We start from the raw sequence: 27636 nt of genomic DNA, 5'->3' as shown, positions 1-27636 counted from the left end.
ATACTGATTGATGGTTATTTTCTTCTAAGAAGCCTCTCGATTACTACAGTCAATAGAAAGAGTGAGCTGCATTGATTTCAGAACTGTGTATACATCATCTGTGGTTTGTGCTTTGACCCTGAGGTAGCGGGGGTGAAGGAGAGTGGTACTCACGTCAGAGCCGTAGTTGATAGCCAGAGTCTTCAGGGCCCAAGGGAGACCGAGCCCCACCAGGATGTCAAACACGTTACTGCCGATGGAGTTGGACACCGCCATGTCCCCCATTCCTTGGATGAGGATGGAGTTATAAAGCAGAAGAAACAGGAAAATAAAGGTACAGAGAGACAGCATGAAAGAAAAGTGAGTGGGCAACGAGGAGACAGGAAGTTACACAGGACGTGTGTGTGTGTGTGTGTGTGTGTGTGTGTGTGGGAGGGCCTGCGACCGGTTGGGACAGAGGTAGGTTGAAGCAGGCGAGATTACAGAAACTATCTGTCCGCCTGACATCCAACAGAAACAACGAAGCGATGAAGCGACAGCAGCTACAAAGCGAAGGATGGACGCCTTAAACTGCAGTGGCGAGTGCGAGTCTCCCGGAGAGCCCCCCCCCCGCACACTGACAGACACAGCCGTTTAAATATTTGATGACAGGAGCAAGAATAAACACAGATGAAAGGATGGAGGAAGAGACCCTGTCGGGCTGTCTCTCCTCATCACCCCCTCTTCTTCTTTTACAGCCTCACCACAGGGACGGAAAAGGGACAGTGGAAAAAGATGACAGGCCCGCAATCTTTACCCCCCCCCCCTCCCCCCCCCCACCCCCAGCCGTCTCTATCTCTGTCATCTCCTTCCCTCTCCGGCTCTTTGATAGCAGCTTCACTTTGATTCCGTTGTTTGGCCTCCATCGAGCCGTAGGTGTGTGTGTTTGTGTTAAATGACAGCCTGGTAACCTGTCATTGTGTGTGTGTGTGTGTGTGTGTGTGTGTGTGTATGTGTGTGCGTGTGTGTGTGATTACCTTGTCGCGCCACTATGAGGCTGGCCATGCAATCAGGGACACTGGTGCCGGCTGCCAGGAAGGTGATGCCCATGATGACATCTGGGATACCGAGTGTGAAGCCTATCACTGTTACCTGACAGACAGACACACACTATCACTGCATGTATTTTGGCAGCTGTGTGTGAGTGTTTTTTTTTTTAACTACAAACAAGATAGGAAAGAGATGCAAAGCATATCACTGTGATTTTTTTTTCCAGTCAACATCTCTGCCAGTTTGCTTTTTCTCCTATTTTCTCCCAGTCTCTCACCATCCAGACCATGATGTAGGAGAAGCCGGCGATCCACAGGGTGGAGCTGACGAAGGACAGCATGAAGTAGTTGTCCCAGCGTGGCGTGGAGCAGTTGGGGACGGTGAAGTACAGCAACAGGCACAGAGGCCAGGCCAGCAGCCACTTCAGCTTGTTCAGCACACCCGCTGCAAATACACAGGGCAATATACACTGTCAGGACTGTAATAATAATGATAATAATAATACACCTTATGGTTTGTCTGTTGTGGGCTACTGTAGAAAAATGGTGGACCATGGTACAGGACCCACTTATTATGGAGATATAAACAGCTCATTCAAAGGTAACAAAAACACAACGATTCTTAGTTTTGGGTTATTATATACTACAAAAAAACATAAATACTGTTTTCTATTTATGCATACTGGACCATTAATTTAGTTCATTTAAAAACTGAAAAAAAACAACCAAAAACAAAAAAAATAAATCACATTACTTGATAAACTGTTTTTCAACTTCTTTAGATAAAGACATAATTTGATCCAAACGCGCTTGATTTGATAACACCATCTTGTCGATAATCAACAGTGACGACTCTGAAAGATACACAGCAGACTCCTGCTTTTGTTAATCTGCATTTTAATCACATAGTTCATGTCTTCATCTTGATCAGATTAATATTAAAGCAGATTTATCAATTCACTTTATCCTTTCATGAACTTTTTGGGACTAGATTTTTGTGTTTGCCCTTAAAATTATTATTATTTTTTAGTTATGAAAAGCCTTTGGCGTTTCTGAAAGACTTTGTGTCTGGACTGCAGTGATGGAAGACAAACTGATGGAGTTTGCTGTTTAAGTTGAAACTAAAGGACAGGGTATTAAAATAAAACCAAAGATAACCGAGATTTATATTTGGTCGTGATAAATTTCTTGCAGTGACTGTGACTGTGTAGAGTATAAACATATTCCAGTCAGATCCGTCTGCAGCAGCTACCTGGGCACTGGAAGGGTACAAAGGGTCCCTCTCCATCTTCCTCTTCTTCCTCTTCATCATTCTCGTTGTTCTCATTGTCCTCGTTCTCCGTCTCATTTCCCACCTCTCTGTCATCGCGGCGAACACTGACACCCCTCTCTGCACCAGACAGCCCATTTTCTATGCCCCGCCTACTCCCACCTTTCACTTGAACATCGGAGTCACCGTTGGTTAGGGTCCGTGTGTTGATCAGACGCTGCCTCTGTATCACGCACACACACACACACACACACACACAGTTGACATGTTAATATATTTACTGTGAATGTCTTTTGTCTTTTACTGACAGAAAATGATTAGAGAACTGTCATTGCTAGTTTCAGACAGATGTAATTGTCATTTTCACAACCAAAGCCGACGATGTGTATGTAGCACATGTACTTGTGCCAATGGGCAGGTCTTAAAATTAGGTGTGGTCAGGGGGATTATCAGTGTATTGCTATTTTGAGGTAGTAGAGAGCAAAAAAAAAACCTGCTCCAAAGTCAAAAAGGTTTCCTGCTATTTAAACCCTTTGAAACCTGGAAGATTTAGTGAATTATTTTTCAAAAAGCTAGGGAAAAATTTTCACAGAAAGTTGTTATCACAACTAGATATTCAAAATAATTTTACGGATTATTGTAATTCTTAGCGTTGTTTAAGGTCATTTCCTTTTTTTTTCTTTTTCTTTTTTTTGTTTGGCTTGATTTTTTTGTTGCTTTTTTTGTTTGCTAATTTGGTAAATTTCTTTGTTTTCTTTCTTCTTTTTTTTTTTTTTAACTAATCTCCTGCTAATTTTTATTTGTTGGGGGTAATTTCTTCTTGGGTTGCTCATGCCCTTCTTCCTGTGTTTTTGGAATAAATCAAGCCAATTTGCCCAGGTTTCAAAGGGTTAAAGGGCACATTATTCAGATAGTAGGCTAAGATGTACCTGCATAGTTGAGTTTTCATAATACACATACACTCTGCTCGTTACACACTCAGGTACAGATGGGTTGCAGATGGGTAATAAAACATCATTAATGAGGAACATATGAATGGCACTTTGTAAAATGTGAACATAGCAGAGAGCAGAGCAGAGCTGCAGAGCTGAGGTCCCACTCCCCATTTAGTGAGATGCTGCGCACATTTATGAGGAGTTATGACACTATGATTGGCTGAACACATGTTGATGTTGCTATCCTTACATCAGTGGTTTCCACCACAAACCACAGAGGAGCTCTGATTACAACACAAACAGAGGTAGAATTGAGTAGATTAGAATCCCTTTACTGTCATTGAACGGCTGTATAACAACATTTAAGTGCAACTCCACTCAGTGAAACAAAGGGAATACATAAAAATGATTAAAACAATAGAAATAATAAAACAAACATTTTCATCATAAAAATCGTTTTTATTTCTCCTCTAAGTGACTCAGAGGGAATGAATCAAAATGATAAAAAGGAAACTATCATTTTTGTCATTCTCATCATTTTTACTTAAAATTACGTTGTACATGACAATAAAGGCATTCCATTCTATTCTATTCTACATCTTTGTGTGTTGTAATCCAAGCTTCTCTGTGGTTTGTCAGACCGGCTTTCCACAACAAACCTTAACTGTGTCATCAGTCAATATTGAAACATAGTCAGATATGATCGGCATTTACAAACAACTGGTGTAGCATCCAGCTGTGGATGCAGATGGTTAAAGTAAAATTATTTGATTGACTATTTGCAAAAGAGATGAACTGCATTTTGGGTGGTGTTAGCACAGACAGTGTCATTATGAAACCAAGAATACACAATTTTCCTTTAAGGGTACTTTTTTTTTTTTTTTTTTACATCACGTTGACTTCTCCTTGAGTAATGTACAAAAATCCGTAGTGCCCTTAATAATGAATGTTGGAGCTGATTTGTGGGCCGGGGCCTCGGTGCAGCACCAGATTACCTTGTTAAAGAGGCTGTCTGAAACACTTCACCCTCTGAGGAAAACACACTGCAGTCTGCTTCAAATTTGAAATGGCAGCAATCTTTTTTTTCTCTTTTTCTTTTTTCAATCAAAAGCACAGCTGTAGTGTGCTGGTGTGTATCCTGACCTCAGTGATGAGCATTCGTGAAGCCATGGTGAGGCGGGTTCGTGGGGAGAAGTGGCTGGTGATCATGATCCTCATGCCGGCCTCAGAGAAGGACAGCTGGTGGGGGTACGCCGACAACAGTTCGTCCACCATCAACACTGACGGCTTCCTGTGGTGGTTCGCTGTCAGACAAACACACACATGCATGTAATCACGCAGTACACACATGCACTTATGTCCGAAAGAGAATACATCCATCCATCTACGATATTTTACACCATGTGATATCTGTGCTAGAACATATTGTCCAGCAGCACACAATCAAACCCTACATGACTGAGTGGACTGAATGTTTCTCTGTTTGTAACCATAGAAATGATTCCACATAGATAGACAGCGACAGTATATAACACTTTCTCTTTCAATTCTGCCATCAACAATGGAAGCTCAAATAAGAGTTCAACACTTAGGAAAATACACTTTTCAGTACCAAGAATGGAGATGGAGCAGCACACTAACCAGTATCAAATGAAAGCACATTTTTTTCCCGTCCACTGGTTAATTTTGTCCTCTTTCAGACTAATGGAAAGAAAATGCCCAAAATACATACCTAAGTTAACTTTAGTTCAGATTTCTGTTCTGGAATTTTCGGCAAAAAGTGCATATTTAATTAGATAATATATAATTTGCATATTTAAACACAGAATTAAGAAAAACATGAATTGAAGGTTTTTTTTTGTTTGTTTTTTTTTAACATGGGTTAGCCCACTAAAAATAGGTTATAGACTCCTTTTCCATTGCCAGTAAAGCAGAGCCGTGTACACGGCTCTGCAGCAGACGAGTATGCCTTTCTGTGTGCGTGTTTTTTTGTTTGTTTTTTTTTGTGTCAAGTTCGACACCACAGACGGGCCGGAACACAGGTTTGTAAAGAGTAGAAAGCAGCACAAAGGATTGTGAAAACTTTACTTTGGTTACTTTTCTACTACTACTTTTTCTATACCTCTTACTTATTCAGTCACTCTTCCAAACTCCATGCAGACTAATTTGGTTTTATGTTTTAATGATGCTTGGATGGAGACAGATGGTAAACAGTAGCGGTGCGACATCGCATCTTGCCAGTTAAGGGGCTAAAATTAGTGAGTTCATGTGAATATTGCGATCCCATCACTGTTGATCAGAGCTGTTAAACTTTTGACTAGTGCAGAGTCAGTTGACCCGGGTATAAATGCCATTTGTTATCTTACCCATTATATTAAGAAGCCAGATGTTGGCAGTTTTTTTGGGTAGTGGAAAGGGGGCTTCATTTTTCTCTTCTTCTTCTTTTTTTCTCAAAATGAATTTTTGTCATAGTCTGAGCCAGAATTCTCCACTTAAGTGGCACTTGCATACACCAAACTTTCCAGGTTGATTCCTGTCTTTAATCAAAAGATTTTTAAAGAGGGGTTTGTTAATTCAGAACCTAATTATAGAACATTTTATTCCTCAAAATGTGGTGAAAATAGATTTTTTTTGTTGTTGTATTTTCTCATTTATGGATGGATATCAAACATTTACTCTGTAAAAACATTTGACTCTAATATCAGAACAAAATGAAACAAGAATTTTGAAACCTGACTTTTTATCTTTTTTTTTATCTGAAAATGTACGCACATAAGCACATATTTAATAATTATTCAAGTAATATAATCATTTAATTTAAACTATATTTTAAAAGTGTAATAAAAAAACAACACGAACAAACAAAAAACAATTGGCTTAATGTAAGTATTCAATTTGGAAAATTTCATGGTGATATCTATTAGTTAAAAGTTTTACCCTAGTCACCTGTAGTGTCTTTCCTTAAATGGTAAACAAACCAAAATGCAACCATTCGTGGTTTAAGATAAAGATGTTATTGAAACTGTTTCCTGGTAAACAGCAGTTTATCTATCATCTCACTACTGCTGTGCTGTCATCTGTTGAATCCTTGTTACAAATAGAGGTGTACCTTTCTTCAGTAGAACAGAGGTAGCATCACAGCCATCATCTAGCTCGGCATTGTTGGCCGCTCCGTTCCTCAAACTGGACGAGTTCTTCTTCCGCCTCTCCAGAAAGCGAACGACATGAGAGTTCATCCTGAAACAAAGGTCTTATCAAATGCCAGTCACATCTAACATATACATACAGTTAACTGACATGAAATTGCCTTTTGACTTGAAAAATCTATCACAAAATACTTTAAAAATACTTTACTTTATTAAGCTGTTATGGGGCGCTTGCTAAAATGCACAACTAATTTTTTTATGTGTATTTCAATAGTTATCAGCAATTTATATTTTATGTCACTTTCATTTCTTTCTCTATGAATCACGCTTAGTTACTTACTTCATGATCAAAATGTAGACGAAATACATCAGAATCAGTGTGAGAGCTTCCCACCTGTAAAACACAGTTGGATCAATGTGAATTATTTAGTAAAATGAAATTTGAGGCATTCGTCTTATTGTTTTTTGTGTGATTTATTCTAAACAAAATCAGGTCTCATGAAAGTTATACTTACCAGACCACTTTTTCATCATATATGAACTGTAATATGAAAGAGGAAAATGACTTAGATTTGAATATGTGATTCACACAGCTGTTGAAATCACACAATACATTAGGGTGTAATTACATGTGGACAATCATCAATATGCTCAAATCTATTAACATTTCTTCACTTAAAAGATGCCAGGGTGAATTTTAATGTTAATATGACTGTTTTTGGGTTATATAAAGCTCTTTCTTACCACTATAAGAGCAGTGATGGAAATGGTGTAGTACACAGAGTCTCTGAGCAGCGGCCAGCAGGACAGACGTATTGCCTAGAAGAGGGACACAGACAGACAGACAGACAGACAGAGAGACAGAGAGACAGAGAGACAGAGAGACAGACAGAGAGACAGACAGAGAGAAGCAGTGAGATGATGCAAAAACTTGCCGACACTAAACTACATTTTTGTCCTGTTGAGTAACACATCCCACAAGGTACTCACTGCTGTGCACTGCTAACAAGATGAACCAAGCTCTCTCTCTGTGTGTGTGTGTGTGTGTGTGTGTGTGTGTGTATCTGTGTGTGTGCATGAGTGTGTTTTGGTCTTACATAACATGTAATCTAAAAAGGAAAACAATTCTTTCAAGTGTGTTTCGCTTTTTCCTTGTGGGATTACAGTAGTGAACAGGACACGTCATTTTTCCGACATACACTTTTGCGGTAAAATAAATGCATTTTTTTTTTTTTAATGTGAACTGCTATTATTTTACTAAATGCATTAACTTTGGTCTACTGCAGAAAATTTAAAAAACATACAATAAGAATAAATACTGCTGGAAGCCTGGCACAAACAAGTCAGCTCGTGGATGTAGATCTGATGTGTTTAAAATACCTGCTAAAGGTCTGCATTAATATTGGAGGGAAAAAATGAGAGGAAAACATCACTGATGCTGTAGGTGTGAGTGATTTACCTGTACTGCAAATATCCCACACACACTCCGATAATGCAGAGGATGTTGAAGACGGCTGAGCCCACGATGGTTCCGACCCCGACGTCCCCTTTGGTGATGAAAACTCCTGAACAGCAGATACACAAACAATGATTACCACATGGGACAGGACGATCAATTTGTTCACATTCTAGGAATAAATATATTTTGGTTTTGTGTTTCTGGTGAAGTTTACATAGGCTGGGCAATATATTGATATTATATCGATATCATGACATGAGACAAAATATAATCCTAGATTTTGGATATCGTATCGTATCACATTGTATTGTATGGTGTTGTACTGTATTGTTTAGTATCGTATCATGTCATTTTGTGTCATATCTTGTCATATCATGTCATATTGTATTGTATGGTGTTGTATTGTTTTGTTTAGTATTAAATAATATCCTGCCGTGCCATATCGTGTCATATTGTATTATATCGTGTTTTATTACAGCGTGCTATGTCGTATCGTATCATGTCGCACCATGTTGCATCATATCTTATGGTGTCATGTTGTATTGTTTATAATCATTTATAATCATTTATAAATATGATAGTATTGTGTCATATCCTGTTGTATTGTATCGTGCCGTGCAGGGTTGCATCATGTTGTATCATGTCTTAATGTTGTATCATATTGTATTGTATCGTATGGTATTAAGTTGTATCCTATGTTATCGTATCGTATGGTAAGTGTTGTTGTCTTCACGGTTTTAAAGTCTTCATTACAGTAAAACAATATACATTTATGAACTTACCAGATTGTTCTAGCTTAGTCATTATATCCACATTATTGATGATTAATTACAAAAAATCTGAATTCTTAAAGCACAAATAGTTTACCCTACAGTTCTGTCGAAATATTGATGTTGAGGTATTTGGTCAAAAATATTGAGATATTTTATTTTATTTTTTTTCATAATGTCCAGCCCTTTGTTAACATGGCTATGTGGTGTGACTGTAGTCAAAGAGTCAGCTGATCAACAATGCTTTGATTCTTATTCAGCCCTGGTAATGGTTACCGAAATATAACTGAATTTGCATCATCAATAAAAATCCTTTTAAACTGATGATTATTTATGTTTATAGTTTTACAGTCATGTTAAAATAAAAATTGAAGTCTCTAAAGATCTGTTAAAAAAAGACAAATTATTATTATTATTATTATTATACCACTACCAAGTGGACCACGTTCCTTATTATTATTATTATTATTATCATTATTATCCGTGGTTCCACATATTAACCCCATGAACAGCAAGAAAACAAATTTCATCAAGTTAACATGTTTAATATGTGTTCTGAAGGCTGCTTCATCATGAAGTTGTACACCACCTTAAATGTAACATGTAACAAAATCATAAAATGCAGTGTTGACGTTGCACACTCACCCTTCTCTCCTTTTAAACTAATTTTCCCAATTTTAGATAGGGGTCTAAAATGGGGCTGAGGTATTTTACTTCAGAAAGCCTTCTGATAGATTTTCCATTAACCTTTAAATGTAATTTATTCACTCCTGATGATGGCTGACCTCTGGATGAAACATACACTGACACAGCTTTAATGATGTTAACTATTAAACAGGAGGCTTCAAATTCTGCTGCTATGGACAAGTTATTGTGAGCATTATTATATAATGTTACAGAGAATAAAAATAATAAAATAGTAATTTAAAAAATCTACTTTTCATGTAGTATATTGAAAATAATTCATGAATAAGTCTATGACACTGCATAAAAATGATATTGTATACAAATTCTGAAAACTTGGTTGGTTGTGATAATCACAAATTAATTATCTAAATAGCATATAGTATATCGTACATATATATAGTACATCTAAAATCATGGTGAAACATGACAAAAACTACTACTTATTTAAAGGGTTAAAATTCTGAAAAATTAATGAATATTTGATGTCTATGATTAGGACTGACATTGGTAAAAAATAAACTCAGTGAAAGTGGAATGTCATGTTAATCTATAATATTTTTTAAAGCTTAATTTTGAAAAGCGCATTTTGTGTGCAGAGCGATAACAGTGTGTGTAATGCTGAAGCGGGCCCTTAGGGGTAAAAACAGATGTCAGTTGTTGGGTCTTCAGTTTGGTCTTTTTATCTCACTCAGTCTTTTTGCCATGTAATGTATGAGTCAGTGTCTTATTTCTCTAGAGTATATTTAAACAGTTTTAGATGTCTGCATCGTCTCATTTCTATGCATATAGCTAAATTCAAATATGACAAAATAAAGTCTTATCACAGAAAAGAGGACTATTATCTTGTTTTGTGGTTATTCCTTCAAAAGACATATGTATGCAAATAGGATTTGAAAACTGACTCTGTGTGTGTGTGTGTGTGTGATTATGTTTCTCACCAATGACAGAGGTGAACAGTTCAGGAGCTGAACTGCCTGCTGCCATAAAGGTTGCTCCTGCAACATCCTCACTCAGTTGAAGACGCTGAGAGAGAGAGAGGATAAAAGACAAAGAAATGAAAAAGAATGAAAGAAAGAAAAAACAAGAAGAAAAAGAAAAAATGAATAACAGACAAGGAAAACAAGTAAGAAAAAAGAAAGAAAGAAAACACAATGAAAACAGTATGTTGTGCAGTGATGTTAGCTGGGTGCAGCGTAAGAGTAAGTTGCAGTGTTTCTTACCTCACAGATCTTCTCTAGAGAGGGGACAAAGTAGTCGTCACACACTAAGGCCAGGGCATAGAACATGTAGACCGCCTGCAATGGCGCACACACACACACACACACACACACACACACACACGTGTTTTCAAATCTCATAATATATTAAAAATTATGCTATTGATTTTTTTGCAAATTTTCAAGTGACTTTCTTGTAACTATTTACTTATTTCTTTGAAGTTTTGGGGCCACTTTTTGTTAAGTTGCGTGCTTCCCATGTTTTTGAAATAAATCAAGCATATACAGTATATACGGTATATGTGTATGTATATATATATATTCCCCGTCATTTTCTTAGTTTTTGTTTTGCTTATTTTCTTGTAACTTTTAAATACATTCTTTGCTAAGTTTTGGGCCATGTTTTGTTATGTTTTTGAAAGAAATCAGATTTGCTCAGGTTTTAAAGCTTTAAGACTTTTTTTTTTTTTAGATATTTTTTAATGCCATTCAGAACTGACCAATTTTACAGTCACCAAAACTGAAGGAAAAGACATGAACCAACGTAAATTACTCATTACTCACAATTCCACCGTAATATTTATGGTAGCATGTCAATCTGGACATTTTCTAGACAAATGTTAAAAAAATACATATATCAAAACTCTCCTTTTCTAACCTGATTTGCATGATGCTAATGCAAGAGGCATTCAGTAAAATATTTTAAAAATAGATATTACTAATTATTTTAGATTTTACAATGCAACATCAATAAAAAAAAACAACATAATATCCCACTTCCCATGTCTGAGCATTTTTAAGATGTTTAAAAGATTAATTTCAGATATTTAAATGCCAATTAAGGCCTTATTTTTAATAAGTCAATGCCTTTTAAGACTTTTTAAGGATCCATAGGAACCCTGAACTAAGATATTGTTTCTACAAAAACACACAAGGAAAATACAATTTCAAGACAAATCCAATATTTAAACATCTGCAGCAAACATATTGGAGACAGAGGACTGAAAAAGCTTCTGAAAATGCTTTCCGGCTACTATGCAGAAGATGTTGATATGAATCTAGGACTCATCGGTGAACAGAGCAGGCTGCCACAGATAGGACTGTAATTTTAGGGGATGATGTAACCTCAGTTCGGCATGCAGAGCTGCAGTTTTGGTGTCTGAATCTTTAGACAGTCAGGCAGTGTGTCCTCACATAACACATAAGCCTCTGCTCAACATCTGCCAAACACTTCCGCATTACACCACGCTGGCAGCCGGCTCAGTGGGTGGCCGTTCTGTGTGTGTGTGTGTGTGTGTGTGTGTGTGTGTGTGTGTGTGTTGGTATTAGTAAGTACAGTATTAGACACAGCCTTTATTTCTAATTTCCTCAGTTACTGTAAACTCAAAAGTTCCTCTGCTTTTACCTGTCTGGATACACTAAAATGAATTCCATCAGAAGTCATGTCACACTCACTGCTCTGCTGCATCAAATTCTTTCCTTTAACCCTTTGAAACCTGGAGCAACATCACTTTCTTTTCACAAGTTTGTAAACCTTTGAAACCTGAGAAATTTGGTGTGATTTCTTTCAGGACAATGGAGGAAAAGGCCTCGAACAACTTGGCAAGAAATATTCCACAAATTGGAAGAAATTTGTAGATTTAGAAGTTTAATTTCTTTTTTTAAAAAAAGAGAAAAATATCCAGAAAATGACATTCATAATTATCATAATTACACTTTTAAAATGTATTTACAGAATTATTACTTCTAATTTGTTTTTGTCAGATAATTTCCTTGCTTTTGTTTTTTTTTTATGTCTTTTTTTTAATGTTTCTTTTAATGTTTTTTTTTTGTGAGTGTGTGGGTTTGACTTTTTTTTTTTTTTCGTTTTGTTTTTGGCTAACTTTCAGATTATTTACTTGTACTTTTTATTTCTAATTTCTTGCTGATTACTGGATCATCTCTTCTTAAGTTGCTCATTGTCTTCTCCCCATATTTTTGAAAGAAATTAAGTAAATGGTTAAAGTTAATGATCTTGCTCACTAATTAATACTAAATGCTTTTTCACTAACATTTTTTTTGCATTGTTGCTAAGTTACCATCAACAACACTCAAAACTCTGTTGAGTGTGTGTAGAAATGAAAACAATTTAGTAAAACAGAAAGTCAAAGCAGCAGTTGACTATTTTTGACATTAATAGTCTTCAAATCTGAATATTTGTCTTTAAAGGTAGATATAAGGCTGCAGATTTACAACATAATTTTTACTGTAGATACGATTATGTTAAAAACTCTCCATTCCATAATTATAGAACTAGACAGGCTCAGAATCTTCATATTCCATTGTGTAACACTTCCTGTGATCAGTTTTCTGTTAAATATCGTGGCGTCGTCTTATGTAATGAAAATGTTCATTCACTGGATTCTTCTGTTGTTGTCTGTGTACAAAAAGACACTTTGAAAAGCTCTGCTGTCAAAAACATTTTATTTCCGACCAATCCCTCTATGAACTGATGATTACACGTTCAAAATGCTTATTTGCACTTTATTTTTTGACAGTATACGTGAGATTTTAAATTGTATTGATGTGTTGATTGCTTGTTGTTTACTATTCAGATGCTTTCTGTGTGTGGTTTTCATATAAGCCAGTATAGGTTTCTACCCTCTCATGTTCTTTTAAGAAGTTTTATCCCCATCATGCTTTGTATTATGTGAAACAAATAAACAAAACTAAACTATAGTGGTGAGAATGGCATGATTTTGTTATTAACAGTATCAGCGTTTGTATTTATACATTATACTGATTCCATCGCCAGAAAAAACCATAGCATCGCAAGTTTCAGCAAGCCACAAATTCTTCACATTTGCACGTCATTATGTAGCAGATATGTTGAAATTATGTTTGAACAATGCTGACGTGCCTTTGTTTAGGCGCAAAAACCTCTTGGTTAATGTTAGGGAAAGATCATGTTTGGGCTTAAAATAAGTATATAAGTAAATACAATATTGTGAGAGCAAAATGTGACCTACCTTTTTAGTCTGGATTTTAACTTTACCTATTTATTTATTGACTATTTATTAATACATTTTAGTTTTACTAAATGGTATATCATTTTATTATTTTTAACATATTCATCTATTATCAGGGCTTTATTTGTGCCGAACCTGCCAGAACAGGATCCAGGACCTCCCACGTTGGGACCTATTTAATTGGATCCGACACCTCCTGTGTCACTATGAAAATATGTAAATGCATTGTTGTCTAATATTTAATGTTACCTGTCTTGTTATTATTTATTTCCATTTGAAGTTTGCCTGTTTCAGGTGCATTTTAAACAGAATTTTACAGGAGAGGAAAAGACGCACAGAGAGAGAGAAAGAGAGAGGGCAGCACTTCAGGTCATGCAGCTCGCAGAGTTTGGGAATTTTGTGGTCCTCACATGAGCTGATGTTGTCATTTGAAACTGCAGTTTGAATTAAGATAGCCTGTCCTCAGCGGCAAGGAGGAAACTAAAATGGCAAAAGACAATCAAGTTTGTTGAACTTCCTAAAACAGACCAAAGTCATTTCAGCAGATCAACAGTGTGGAGACCCTGATGAGGTCATGGACAGCATGAAGACACAGAGCTGTCCGAGACACGTTGAGTGAAGAAACAAGCAGGTGAAGTCAGGCCGAGGACTCTGTGGATGTTTTATGGGCTGTTTTGGACAAATAAGCCTGATGGGTGGAAGACATTTTTATTGTTACTCTCTGCTGCGTCTGTGCTGATTATTGATTTGGAGGCTGGTGATAATATAATTAATGCAATATCTGCTGTTATGTGGTGTCATGTTTTTTTTTTTGGGTGTCTACATATTTTTGGCATTTGATTACTGTTATGCACAGGCAAGTGGTCATTTTTGCTGCTAGAGGGTTAAATGATGACGCTCGCCTGTGGCTGTTTTAAAGGTGGAGTGTTGGTGCGGTGCTGTCCGTGGTGCTGAAACAGGATGGAGGTACAGTTAGATGGACGTCATTTAGCCTGCTTGTTCTTCGTGGTTCTAAATGAAAATTCTACCTTAATTCCTAATTTTCTCCCATTGTAGAAACGCGGCTGAAGGGACAAGACAAAGTTACGAGAGAAAGCTACAAAACTGTTAACAGCTGTTTCTGTGCATCTCATCCTGCTGGTTTTGAGTAAACAGAATACTCTGATTAACAAATCTATATTCTGTTTGTGAAGACAGTGTTGTTAAGGTTTGTTTAGTTGCAGCAAGCACCCATGCGGTCTAATAGGTTGCATACATTGTGGATTCTGATGCGTTCCGTGACCCAACCCTGATAAATTTGTTTGTTCATGCTGAAAGTTATATGTTTGGTATTTTAATGGAAAAAAAAATTATTCACCTCTGTGTACGATGGTATGAATAAATATGATTATTGTACTAATACTGGAGCCTGCAGATCAGTTTCTGGACGCAACACAACAATGGAAAGCACGTGTCACCCAACAGCAACCGGTGCTTCAGCCAGGGCGCAGTGGGTTAAATAGCTGAGTAGCTGCAGGTAGTAGACTTAGCTCTTACACTCATGTTTGGGCACAATCCCAGCTGGAAAAGCAGCGATGCCTCAGTAAAAAACAACCACTTTTTGTGGCACTATCACTTTTGGAAAAACAGCAGCGGGTCGTTACAAAACAACAAAATTATTTGCCTTAAAAGCCGCTGGAAACACAGCGATAACTCGTAAAAAAAAAATACAAAGGTTTTGCTGTGTTTGGGTCTTGAACAGCAGTCTGCAGCCTGGGTGTCACATCTAAGCAGCTGGCGTTGTTGTTATATTACAACATTGTGCTAATACAAATCTTACAGATGGTTGTGTAAAAGTGTAATTTTTGTTTTTAAGGAAAAGTCAAACCAAGCTTGCGAGAGATATGCTAACCATCAGGCCTGTGTAGACAAATCTCTCTTTTGCGGTTTCCTGTAGTTTCTGGTCTGTCCTGGTTTCAGCAAGTCAGTCAGAATGTGATCAAAATGTGAAGATTTAACAATAGATCTAGTAGTAGCGATTTAGGAAGTCAAATTCAATTTATTCAGTTCAACTTATTATTGTTCAGTTTAACAGAGGTTTGTGGTATTCTCTTTCTGTTTTTCTTCCAAATCTCAGTTGTTGCTGATAACAGTGCAGAAGAACATTTATCTGTCAGTTACTACTGGACTAAATTCAGTTGAAATGGTTATGTTTTATGGATTATAACCTTTATTTTAATACCTTTTTGGTGATTATACTTAAGCATATGACAGGTTTTTCAAGATTTCTTTGCAAAAAAAATCCTAAAACTTGAAATCTTTTCCATACATGACAATGTTCATAAACATTAATAAAAAAAAACAATGAGTGGCTTGGCAAGAACTTTTCCACAAATGGCAAGAAATTAGTCAATTTAGAAAAATGTTTTTAAAAAGCTAGGGGAAAAATGTAGAGGGAAAAACAATAAAGCCAAGGAAAATATTATTTATAATTTTTAGAATCACATATTTCAAATCACGTTACAAAATAATATATACTTTTTTAAGTACTTTTTCTGGCCATTTCTATTTTTATAAACTATTTTTTTTGGCTAATTTTCTTTCATAATTTTTTGTTTTGTTTTGCAAATTTTTGGGTCATTTCTTCGTTTCGTTACTTATTTCCTTTCCTGCCATGTTTTTGAAAGAAATTAAGCCCATTTGATGAGGTTTTAAAGGGTTAAATTACAAATTGCATACTGATTTGCCGCTGCATAAAAGAGTTGCATTTTAGAACCAATGAAGCCCTCGTACGAAATATCAGATGGCCTTTTTTTAAAACACTTTTTGTCTTTTATTTGAGAGCTTTTTTTCCTGCACAGAGGACTTTTCCAGTGTCCAATGGTGTCATTGATTTAAACATAAATACAGTGAAATGCAGTGACTCTTAAGCACTGGCACTCTTTTCTAAGTGTGTGTTGCTGCAGGTAACACTCACACAGAGGACGTGCAGGCCCACTGCGCCATCAATACGCTCCTGGTTGGTGAAGTAATCCCTGGGGAACTCATGGATTGCTGCAGAGAAAAAAATACACGAGCTGAAACACTGAATGGAGGAAAAAAATATAAAAAAATTACATATCAAATGCAGGTGAAAGAGAAAGATATCCTGAGGGACTCATGTGGAATGTCTCATCAACCAAACAAAGCATTACATAGAGCACTAAACACAGAAATAAAATCTGAATAATATTCAATAAATAGTTGTGAGAAGTAGTAGCACTGTAGTGAATAAAAATTAATCCAAAGATAAACGCGATGATTTTTTTCTATCACAATCTGTTTAATCTTTAAGAAAAACTTGCTTCTTTGCTTCTTAGCAATTTTTTTAAGTCTAAATGCAAGTAATGAATAAACATCCCATCGGAGAGAGAAAAACAACATCACAAAAACAAGAACTTACTGTACAGACGACTTTTGTTTATTTTCCATTTTTAAAGTATCTTTTATTATTGTTGTTCCCGATTTTGTTTACTAGTAGGTATAACTCGTATTGATGTTCACGCAAGGAAAGTAGTGCCACAATAAGTAATGGACGGTTGGATTAGATGTATAAATCCCAATATTTTTAAAGCCACAGAACAGAGTCTGGGATGGTAAAATCACGCCAACCATTTTCCTTTTGTAATCCTAATTTCGCTCGTACAAAATGTTTCAAGTTGGATACACAAAACTTGCTTGATGGCACAAACTTGGCTTATACTAATATCCCTATTAATAAGGATGTTAATTTCCCCGCAATGTAAATATTAGCATCATGAATGACTACAGAGAGCTAAATGTTGTGCTCTGTTTGATACCTATGAGTAAAAAAAAAAAGGTCATCACTCAGAGACCATGTTTAAACAGGCTATTCTCACAAAGTGTTCGTATGCTTTCCTATGAAAAGTAATGCACAAAAAATTATACATATCCCATGTTTTTTGTAAGGCTATGATCACATGACCAATGTGCTGACAAGAATATACAATAAAATCAGAACCATGTAAACTCTGAACTTTATTTAGTCATTTTTAAGGTATGCCCTCACCATGTTATTTTTGTTTTTAAACCTTACATCTGTAAATTCACGTTAATAACAGAAATGTATAATAAGGACATCAAATCTGTAATGAAATAAAAATTAAATAAACTACTAATAATTTAATAAGAAAAAAAGATACATTTCTTTTTAAATAAAATGTAATTTGTGGGATGTCAATTCGTTGGATGTCATATAAATATATGCTGAGCATACTTTGATTTAAAAGAATCAGTGGCAGCAAAAATCGTGCTGAAATCCTCCGGCCTGTAAAATTTAGACATAAAAAAACAAAAAAAAACCCCTCAAACCTCATATATATATATATATTGTTTCTTTTTCACATATTTAACTTTTATTTAACTACACATATTTATAACATATTCAACTAAACTATTTTCACTTAAGTTGACCTGATCAGGTCTGGACTTGTGAAAGGACTTGTGAATTCTGGTCGTACCAATTAGAAAACTCTAGGAGAAAGCTGGTATTTGAGAATTCTCTTAAAGCTCTCTTACATGTGCCACTGGGAAAATCTGGTGTTTTTTAACCTGGACCCTATTTTCCAGTGTTTTTGTATATAGTTGACTCTTTGAAACAACGATTTTTGAAACTGGCCTAGTATTAAGAGAGAACACTGAAGCTGGCAGCGGAGAAACAGGCTGCAGTGTAACCACTCTACCAGGCCTTGATCCATAGACTGTATAAAGATGGACAACATGACAGTTCCCTGTGAGTGTAACTGTTCAATCTGGATCGCCCCCTGGTGTCTGACTGCAGTAAAGCTCATAAAGCCCGCCCCTCTATGTTAGTGAATGGGACATAGGCCAAACAGCCAACATACAGCCAATTGCGTATTTGCTTTTAGATGATGTAGTAAAATCTACTTTCATAAAGTTGTTGCAAAAGGCAAGCTATGCAAGATTCCTGATAATGTGTATTTTGACATTTAAATTTTTGAAAAGAAGGGAAAAAAATCAAAATAATTTCTGAAAAGAAGAGAAAAAAACTAAATCTGAAAAAAAAAATCTAAATTATCAAACAATAATTTGGAGGCTACCCTTCAGTAACTCTGAGGATCCCTTGGGAGTCACTGACCCCTGTCATAGACCTAAGTTATAAGATACTCATGATAACAACCTTAGCTAGTCAGTGGCAAAAACCATCCCTTTAAATGGACATAAAAATTAATGGGGCAAACCTGTCCCTAAGAGGTTACAATGCAGCCTGCTGTCGGCTGCAGCGTTCTCTCTCAATACTGGAACAATATAAATAAAAACAGTTATTCCCACGCAGACACAAAACATGGGAAAATAGGGTCCACTATAAAAAATACTAAAGTTCCCCTTTAAGAACAAATCTGATAATTTACGTGATTTTGAAATTAGGTCCATTCTGTTGAAACCGCCACATAAAAACAGAGTTGGAGAATGATATCTCAGTAACCAGAACAGATCCTGATGTTTTCACTGCTACTGAATATCAGCACAGCTTTGATGGAAGGGGAGCTAAAACTGCATATTAAGGAATGCAGGTGCAAATAATTGAAGTCGCTCGGGACAAAATGAACCATGAGAGGAAGCCCCCAAGAGTCTGAATCCAGAGATCACGACACGCTCAATGTGAAGCAGCACTGAGTGAGATATCACTGTGACGCTGCGCTCTCCCTCCATCCTCGACTCAGCAGAGGTGACACCATGAATCAATCATTGCCCGGCCAATCACAACATGCCAAAATATGCCACATATTCTTTCACAGCCATCATGTGCATTTCCTGCTGCATATGAGTCTGCATACGAGTGGCTGGGCTAAAAATAGCCCAGTGTGTGAGTGTGTGAGTGTGTGTGTGTGAGAGTATTTGGGATTTGCTTGCTTTGCTCTGTGTGTGCACTGTCTGTGTGCTGTGAGGATGCGCGTCCTGCTGTATGTTTATTTGCTGTTTGTGTTTGTGCGTGCGTTTGTGTAACATGAAGGCAACCCAATGTGCAGTGACATTCTCTCCCTCAGCAGCCAAGAGCCTGTGAGTCAGGCGGCTTCAGCTTCAGCCTGCCCTGTGCGGCCCAAACACAACACGGGCTGTCTGCTCATAGAAACTGACAGCACGGAGAGAGAGAGAGAGAGAGAGGGAGGAAACAATGACACAGAACCTCATATGATGTGGAGCTGCCAATGAAAACCATATGACAAAAGAGCTTAAATTTAACCAGAAAGCAAAGGGATAAATGAAACTGATAAAACAGACCATTATGTCTTATTCTATGGGCCCAGTGTTACACCAGCAAAACGCAACGACCTCCGTCATGTCTTCAGTAGGTGGATTTCCATTAACCCTCAGATTGCACAAATTGAAATTGCAATTACAAAATATGCCTAATGGAAACGCGCCAATTTCGGGCAAACTCCTGTTTATTGCAAAAAAAAAAATGTTTACGCTTGCATGAGGTGGTATTTCAGGCGATTAGAAATTTGCTTTTATAGCTTATATGATGTGCGACTTTGTGGATGCAAAAAAGTACAACACAGTCACATGACATTCTACAAAACATGACTCGGTATGTGTGGACGGAGGAAGAGACAGAGATCTTCTTGAGTCTTATATGAGACAAAGACATTACAGCGATATTATATTGGCTTTATTGAGTGGCTGCAATAGAAATAAACCCACCAATGTTTTTGACATCCATCGCCATGGTTGCTGAAATGTTATCGCCAGAGGAAAGTTGCATAACATCGTGAGAGAAGTCACATAATATCACTCAATGGAAACGCAGTAAATCTTTACATCAGTCAAACATCAGCTGAACTCTGATGTGAAACATGAGGTTAGTCAAACAAACAAAAAAAAAATTAGAAAGAAAAGAAAAACTTCAGATTCTTTGCAGGGCCATTTCCAGCAGTGGAATGTGTTTCCCACAGAACCTTCACAGCCAGGACGGCCTGTACCAAGAGTAGTGCAACATACACACACACACAAAACATGGGCAAAAACAGACAGCCGCAGCACGCTGACAACGTGCAAAGCACACAACAATTAAGTTCAGTCTCTGTATCGCCTCACATCTGGCACTTATTGTATGCATATTCATACACCCAGAAACAATTATACAAACCCAACTACACACTCACACCACACATAAACACCAGCACACCCGGGCCTCCATACGTATTGATGAGACACCGCTCCAGCCAATTCCACAGCCCCCAAAATAACCACAACAATAGTGTTGGTCTGTTGGCGTGACTGCTTCTTCTGGAGCGTCTATGAGGAGTCTTTGTATTTTCAATTCACAGATTAGAGGCTCACTGAACCTGGCTGATGCAAGCATGAACACAGGCTCACTCTGCCAGAGGTGTGTGTCTCTGCGAGTGTGTGTGTGAGACAAAGCTGTCCTTTCTTTTCCTCAACCTGGCACTGATGCTTGAGAGAAGAACAGGGAATATACTACAAAATATCAGCTATTCATGCACACATGCAAACACTTTAAGTGTTACTTAGTTACAAAGATTTTTTTCGAACAAAATCTACGGAAGTCCTGACAGGCAAGGTGATTTTTTTATTTTTTTGCAGCCAAGGTTGGCCAAAGCTTATCTCCTACATATGAGCTATTATCTCCTGTGTTAAAGATATGATCTCCTCTGTATGGGATAATATCTCCTGCACAATTAATATTATCTCCTGCATGCAGGATGTTGTCTTCTATGTAGGAGACAAACTTTTAGCCTTAATTAGGCTGTTTTGAGAGTGAGGAGGCTGTGCAGAATGAAGCACTTAGTGCACGATACAAAGGGCATTGAAAGTTCAGCCAAACGCAGCATAAACAAAAGGTTTCACCCTCTCAGTTAACTGACTACACATGTACACTATAAAACATAACTGTTCGCGGCTCAAGGGATCAATTTCAAACACACAAGAAACCACAACGTCTACGTTTTTTCTTCGACAAATTATACAGGACATCATCTTTAGTGGAATAATCATATTTAATTTCACTGTAGGTACGTAGCTCTGTTTTACTCCAAATCTCATTTGCCCAATTATGAAACACCATCTCCATTCATGTTATGATATCAATTTTTCCTAGTTTGAAGAATTATTGCTCAAATTCATTTCTGCAACAAATGCCATGCATGTCTTTTGCCCACATACTATTTCATTGTAAATCGAATTTAAATACTTTTTTAAAATGGGATTTTCAACGAAATGGATTGTGGGCAGCTGAAAGGTAATCTCAGTGAGACACCGGGGTCTCATTGTCAAGAGAGACCTGTTTCAGACAGCATACAATATAACAGTTAGTTACGGACAGACAGATTTATGCCATGTTTAGTACATTATTTTAAATAGAACAATCATATAAGTAAGTGTTGGTACCTTAAGTCTACCTGAACACGTGTTACAAACGTGATACAAACATTTTTGTGGTTTGGTTTACATCTTGTGTTTATGTCATAGGGGATTTATGTTGCTGTTGACCACTGCCACTCGGGATGAAAGCCTCTGCTTAAAATGTAAATGTCAAAACGCTTCTTCGTCACATTAAGCACAATCGGCCACATATGAGCATCCATCACGATTTAGGATTAAACAAAGTCATATGGAAGCTGGTGGTCGGACCAGCCCGCCATCAGCACGGCACTGACATCACCCTCTCATAGCGCGCTAATCTTGTTAAATATCCTGTGAAAAATGCATGTCAAACAGTAAGTGAAACAAAAGCATTGCGTAATCTCTGGATTTAGTGAAAGAGAAAAAAATTGATATGATTTGCAGTAGCTGCTGCATTAAAGCTGTTTCTGAAAATGTATAATCTGAGTTATCTGGAATTTTGTTGGTTTAAGTGCAGCCTCTCGGAACGGCTTTATACAGTATAGGATGAAAGTAAAAAGGGATGAGACAGACGGTGTCTAGCATGCATTAGAGCAGTCCAGCCCTTAGTGGCTTCAGCTGAACATTTGGAGAGACCCAGGACAATATTTGGATTTACTCAGAAGGGTAAAAATCAATTTAAAAGCACTCCTTCGACAAACATCTTGAGAGTTATCTTTATAACCTTTCTTTGAGAAGTTGCAAGTTTTCTCACATATTTAACTGAAATATTACATTTTCTGTTCTTTTTTGTAGTCTAAACTCATTCATTCATTTTCCGTAACTGCTTGTCCTCACAAGGGCCACGGGGGGTGGGGGGTGGGGGGAGCACTCAGGCAGAAGGCGAGGTACACCCCTGGACAGGTCGCCAGACTATCGCAGGACTGACATATATAGACAGACAACCTTTCACGCTTAGTCTAAACTGTTTAATGCATTTTTATAACCCAAAAACAAAGTGTATCATTTCTATTTTTAAATGGAAAAAAAGGAACAGGATGCCCCCTCACACCTTCAGCCACTGGCATTTACAGCTTTAGTTTTTATAAGTGGTTTCCATTCTGCTGCTGGGCAACTCCAAAATAAACTGTTAAATGAACTGTTAAGTGTGTGTTTAGCCCTAACCCTAAATGCCTTGGTGCGTTTGTGTAGTGCAGAGAGGAAAGAACACAAGGGATATAAACGGTTTAATCAGTTCAACTAGAAATCTAACTTAAAAAGTGCCCAATTTGAGTCTGTCAGAGGCCTGCCATCCCTCCAGTGTCTGTAATAAAGGCTAAAAGTGCCTCAAAAACACCTAAATTGGCTATAATTGATGTTATTCTAATAATGAATCAAATGACAATGTCAGGATGATTTGACAATGTTAAAGGGGTATCTCACAGTCATTAGGCATTTGTTGCCAAAAGATGTAGCAGAATTTAGGGACAAGTTTTATTTTCAACAAATTTTAGGCTGAGCTGACATACAGCACAAGCACACTTTTCACACTCAAATTCCACTCAACACAGTGTTTTTTGGCAAAAAAAATCTCAACATTGTGCAACATTCTGTAAAGCTGCTATTGCTATTGTGTTTAGCAATTTCCTATACACACCCAACAGACACAGAGCAACATTAGCATTTTATTAAAAATCATGTTTTTGTCACTTTTTTTTTTTTAATCAGACATGAGCAGTTGTGGACGTTCAATCCTCCCTCAAATGACTTTCCTTAACCGAGCTCTCAGGCCGTTAAATACCTCAGTGCTGCAGGGATGTGTGAAAGCTTAAGGCCATCTAATTGAATGTGTGAATGGGAGAGCGAGGTTAATCACACTATCTAACCCAATCCTCTCCTTGTTCTACTTACGACTGACACGTGTGTGTGTTGCTGTGGTGTGTGTACGTCTCTGTTCACTTTATTCCCTCAAAAGTTTTTACCTTTCATTGACCTCTGACTATTGCACGAGTCCTCATAGTTGGGGTTACTCTATGATTCATTGTCTCCTGATAGAAACATGGACATTTGACACATTTAACGTGGGTTTCTTAGCAAGTTTTTCATGCTTTGGAGATGGTTGAGTTTTGGTCTGTGTAGTTGCACATTTATATGCAAATACCAGCTGTGTTGACCAGTTCAGGTGAGCTGGAATCACATGTTTTCTGTTTTCACCAGCTTGACAATTCAATTTTCAGCCCTGGAGATTTCATTCCAGGTCGCTTCAACCAAATTATAAAACATACAGTTTCCTTCTTACCTTAACTCTTTGAAATCTGGGGAAATTGGTTTGATTTCACACTAGCAATAAATTAGTAAAAGTACACACACACACACACACACACACACACACACACACATATATATATATATATATATGTGTGTATGTATACATATGTCTAGCCGGTTGGTCAATTTTTTTTCTCCATTTTTTTTTTTGCAAAAAATCAAACAAATTTGCTCGGGTTTCAGTGGGTAAAGTGGTACCTTGCCATACACATAGTTTGGTTTAAAACATAATAATCAACTGGGACTTTTTTCCTGAAATCGAAACTATATTGCATGACAAAGATTTGATATTTTTCATAATGTGGTTGAATCAGTCCTTTAATGTCTCATGCATCTTTTCCAATCTGCACATGCAGCACTCACTCAAAAGGTGATGAAAGAGTTTTAGCTTGCTGGATTATTAAATGTTTATTGAGGGAAATACTGTAATGTGTCAAGAATCAGTGCTGCAATTTTGGCTGTTTTCTGAGAATGATACAAATGTAAGGCAAAGCTTCAGTCACACACACACACACACACCACACACACACACACACACACACACACACACCACACACACACACACGGTCAGTTGTCAAATCCCCGAGCTGTATGAGATCAATGTGGATTGACCCGAGTGGAGACGGACGGCTCGTTACTCCAGGGGCAGAGGAACAACAGTTGACCCCCCCCCCCCCACAACCCAGGCCACTGCCACCCCCAACACTTACGTAACGAGCATTACATAAGAGCTCTAGAGACACACAGAAAGAGAAAGAGAGAGAGAGAGAGAGAGAATCCTCCAAATCCTATACATCATTAAAGGGATCCGAGGAGGCCGCTGTGTTTTAAGAGCAGCAGAAAAGACGCGGCTTTATGCAGATGACAGATGGCTTTCCGTCCGACTGTGACAAAGCATGGTTAGTGTCTGCAGTGATGGAGAGATAAACAAACACACACATATACATCCATGCAGTGTGTGGAGGGAAAGCGCTGTCAAACAACAACAGTCCCTACTGTCACGTGAAAACCACAGCTCCGAAAAGCATTTTGATTTTGGGGATTTATTAGTGGATTTTACACATTTTCAAATGTAAAACTAAGGATTTATGGGTTTTATCATTATTTTACAGGCAGTGTTTCAGTGTTTTTTGTGTTGGGTTGTTCCCCCTGAAAACTTCTCGTCACTGTCTAGTTTAAGAAGTCACATAGGCCTTATCACTGTTAAAATTTGGTTTCACTATGGATTATTTTTTGACAAACCTATGCATACAGCTAGCCTCACTGCTGTTATAAAACATCATGATTTAAAAAAAAAAAAAAAAAACGTCATTCCCCTCTCTTTTTAATATTACCACAAATACAAACTGTTGGAGCTCAATAGGATTCAATAATGAATGCATAGAAAATGGATAAAACTAAAAATATTTATTAGTAATAAAGGGTTTAACTGAGCAAGTTAAAATCAACAGAATTAGACAAATTGTTTTTCTTTTTTCATTTAACTTTCAGGCCAAAGATATATACGTATATATGTTAATTTCCTTTCAATAAAATCAAATTCTGTTCATTTTCTTCCTTGATTGTTTTTGGGTCTGTTTTTGAGCTTCTAGTCTTTAACCAGTGTGAAATGGCCGACCCTATCTTCCAACATTTTTGTGGCCCAGTATTTCAAGTTATTGCTGAAGTTGGCAGTCACAAAACATGTTGCAATGTAACCACTAGGGCAAAAGTGCAGAGTGCTAAAGTTGTCGTCAATGTGGACAAAAAATCTTGAAGGACTCTTCTCATGTTCTTTATGCAGAATATGAATTATTGCCCTCTGGAAGACGGTTCAGAGCTAGTAGATATAAAAGTAATTGCTACAAGCTCTCCTTCCTCCCTACTTCCATCACTCTACTCAACAAACATTGTGACATTGTTTTTTTACTGTCACATTGGTATTTTATTGTAGTATTGGTAGTTTGTTGTGTCACTGGTATGTCACAGTTTTATTGTGCCCTCTTCAGGCATCTTGCAGCAGGGAAATGTGCTCTATATTTTACAAACTGTTACTCTGTGAAGCCAGTGCAATATTGCAGGGCAGATGCAATACAATTTTCTATCTGTAACTCTCTTTTGTTTTGGGTCATTGTGGACCATTATCTGTCTGTGTGGTTTCTTTTTTTTTTTTCTTTTTCCATGGTGAATGAATGTATTGACTGTGAGCAGCACTGCACTTATGTCCATGACAATTTCCCTCCGGGGACAATAAAGTTTATCTGATCTTATCTTATCTTGTTTTGCTACTCACAAGCTCAGATTGTTATTTTGAATATCTGACATTACAGAGTGGACCCTACAAAAAAATAAAACACTTCTCTTTACCTTTCGCTTGATCCGGTCTGTTTGTTATTGCGTATTTATTTATTTATTTTTTTTTATTTACAATTTTTATTCCATACAAGGTACAGTACACATTTGAAACATCCAGTACACTTGTTAAAGGAAGTAAATGTTTGTCAAAAGAATAAAGTCAAACAGTGGAGTACAGAGTATTGTCAGAACCTCACAGATCAATTTATCACTTTCAAAAGTGGATTTTACTGCTCCACATAAACCACAGCCTCACTATTTCTTTTCCCCTTTTTCCTCTTTTTAAGTTTACCCCCTAAAAAATAGAATATTTAGTTATGACATGGCACAATACCAGCAGTGGAAAATTAGTAATAGGTTTTTTTTTTGTTTTTTTCCCTCTCTTCCTCTCCCTCCCTTCCAGAAGGGGGAAGGGGTGGGTAATAATAGACTTCAAAAGAACAGAAGAAACATAAGAACTGGGATGTATATTAGAAAAACACAAGGTAATTAGAGAGTATCAACACATATGGGAGTTTGAACTAGCAGTAGTAGGCCTGTATTCTTTTTGTGTATTCAGAGATTGTTGTTTAATAAGGATTAGTCTGTTGTGTCCCTTCAGTTAGGTTGTCTTTTTTCAACAAAGGAGATCCACTTTGACCATATTTTATTAAATCTGTCCATCTGTAGGTTAAGTGAGTGTGTAATTTTTTCCATTCGATACATGTCGTCAACCATGTCCATCCATACACTCACTGTAGGAGGTTCGGGGTGCAGCCAGTGTCTGGTGATATTTTTCTTAGCTGCAGTTACCATAATTATCAAAAGATATCTATTGGTGTTTTCGGTAATAAAATCTGATTTGCCTAAGATAAAGGTTTCAAATTGGTTGGGTATCTTTATATGAAATATCTCCTCCATTGTTTTATGGACCCCTGACCAAAAATTCTGCAACCCTGGGCATTTCCAGGACACATGCCAATGATTTGCATCTCGACCTCCACATCCTCTCCAGCATATGGGGTCTTCCCCTGTGTAGTGAATTTTCATCTTTGGAGTAGTGAAAAATCTTATCAAACATTTCCACGCAAATTCCCTTCATGTGTGTGCACTTGTGCATCTCCATAGAATTTCACAGTAGTTAAGCCAT

At 37.2% G+C, this 27636-nt stretch overlaps 1 protein-coding gene across 1 annotated transcript in view; it reads right to left on the bottom strand.

The window, feature by feature from the left end:
- The window catches only part of slc24a3 (solute carrier family 24 member 3), a 106335-nt gene that overhangs the window by 7207 nt on the left and 71492 nt on the right, over positions 1-27636 (bottom strand). The window contains 14 exon segments of the mRNA XM_042502174.1: positions 154-266; positions 996-1110; positions 1286-1452; positions 2260-2500; positions 4356-4516; positions 6322-6449; positions 6699-6752; positions 6874-6899; positions 7103-7177; positions 7818-7841; positions 7844-7923; positions 10213-10297; positions 10495-10569; positions 16456-16532. Of these exon segments, the coding sequence (XP_042358108.1) occupies positions 154-266; positions 996-1110; positions 1286-1452; positions 2260-2500; positions 4356-4516; positions 6322-6449; positions 6699-6752; positions 6874-6899; positions 7103-7177; positions 7818-7841; positions 7844-7923; positions 10213-10297; positions 10495-10569; positions 16456-16532 (1421 nt within the window).

This window comes from Plectropomus leopardus, chromosome 15, assembly GCF_008729295.1.
Source record: "Plectropomus leopardus isolate mb chromosome 15, YSFRI_Pleo_2.0, whole genome shotgun sequence".
Lineage (NCBI taxonomy): Eukaryota > Metazoa > Chordata > Actinopteri > Perciformes > Serranidae > Plectropomus > Plectropomus leopardus.
This window is presented reverse-complemented; position numbering and strand designations above follow the sequence as displayed.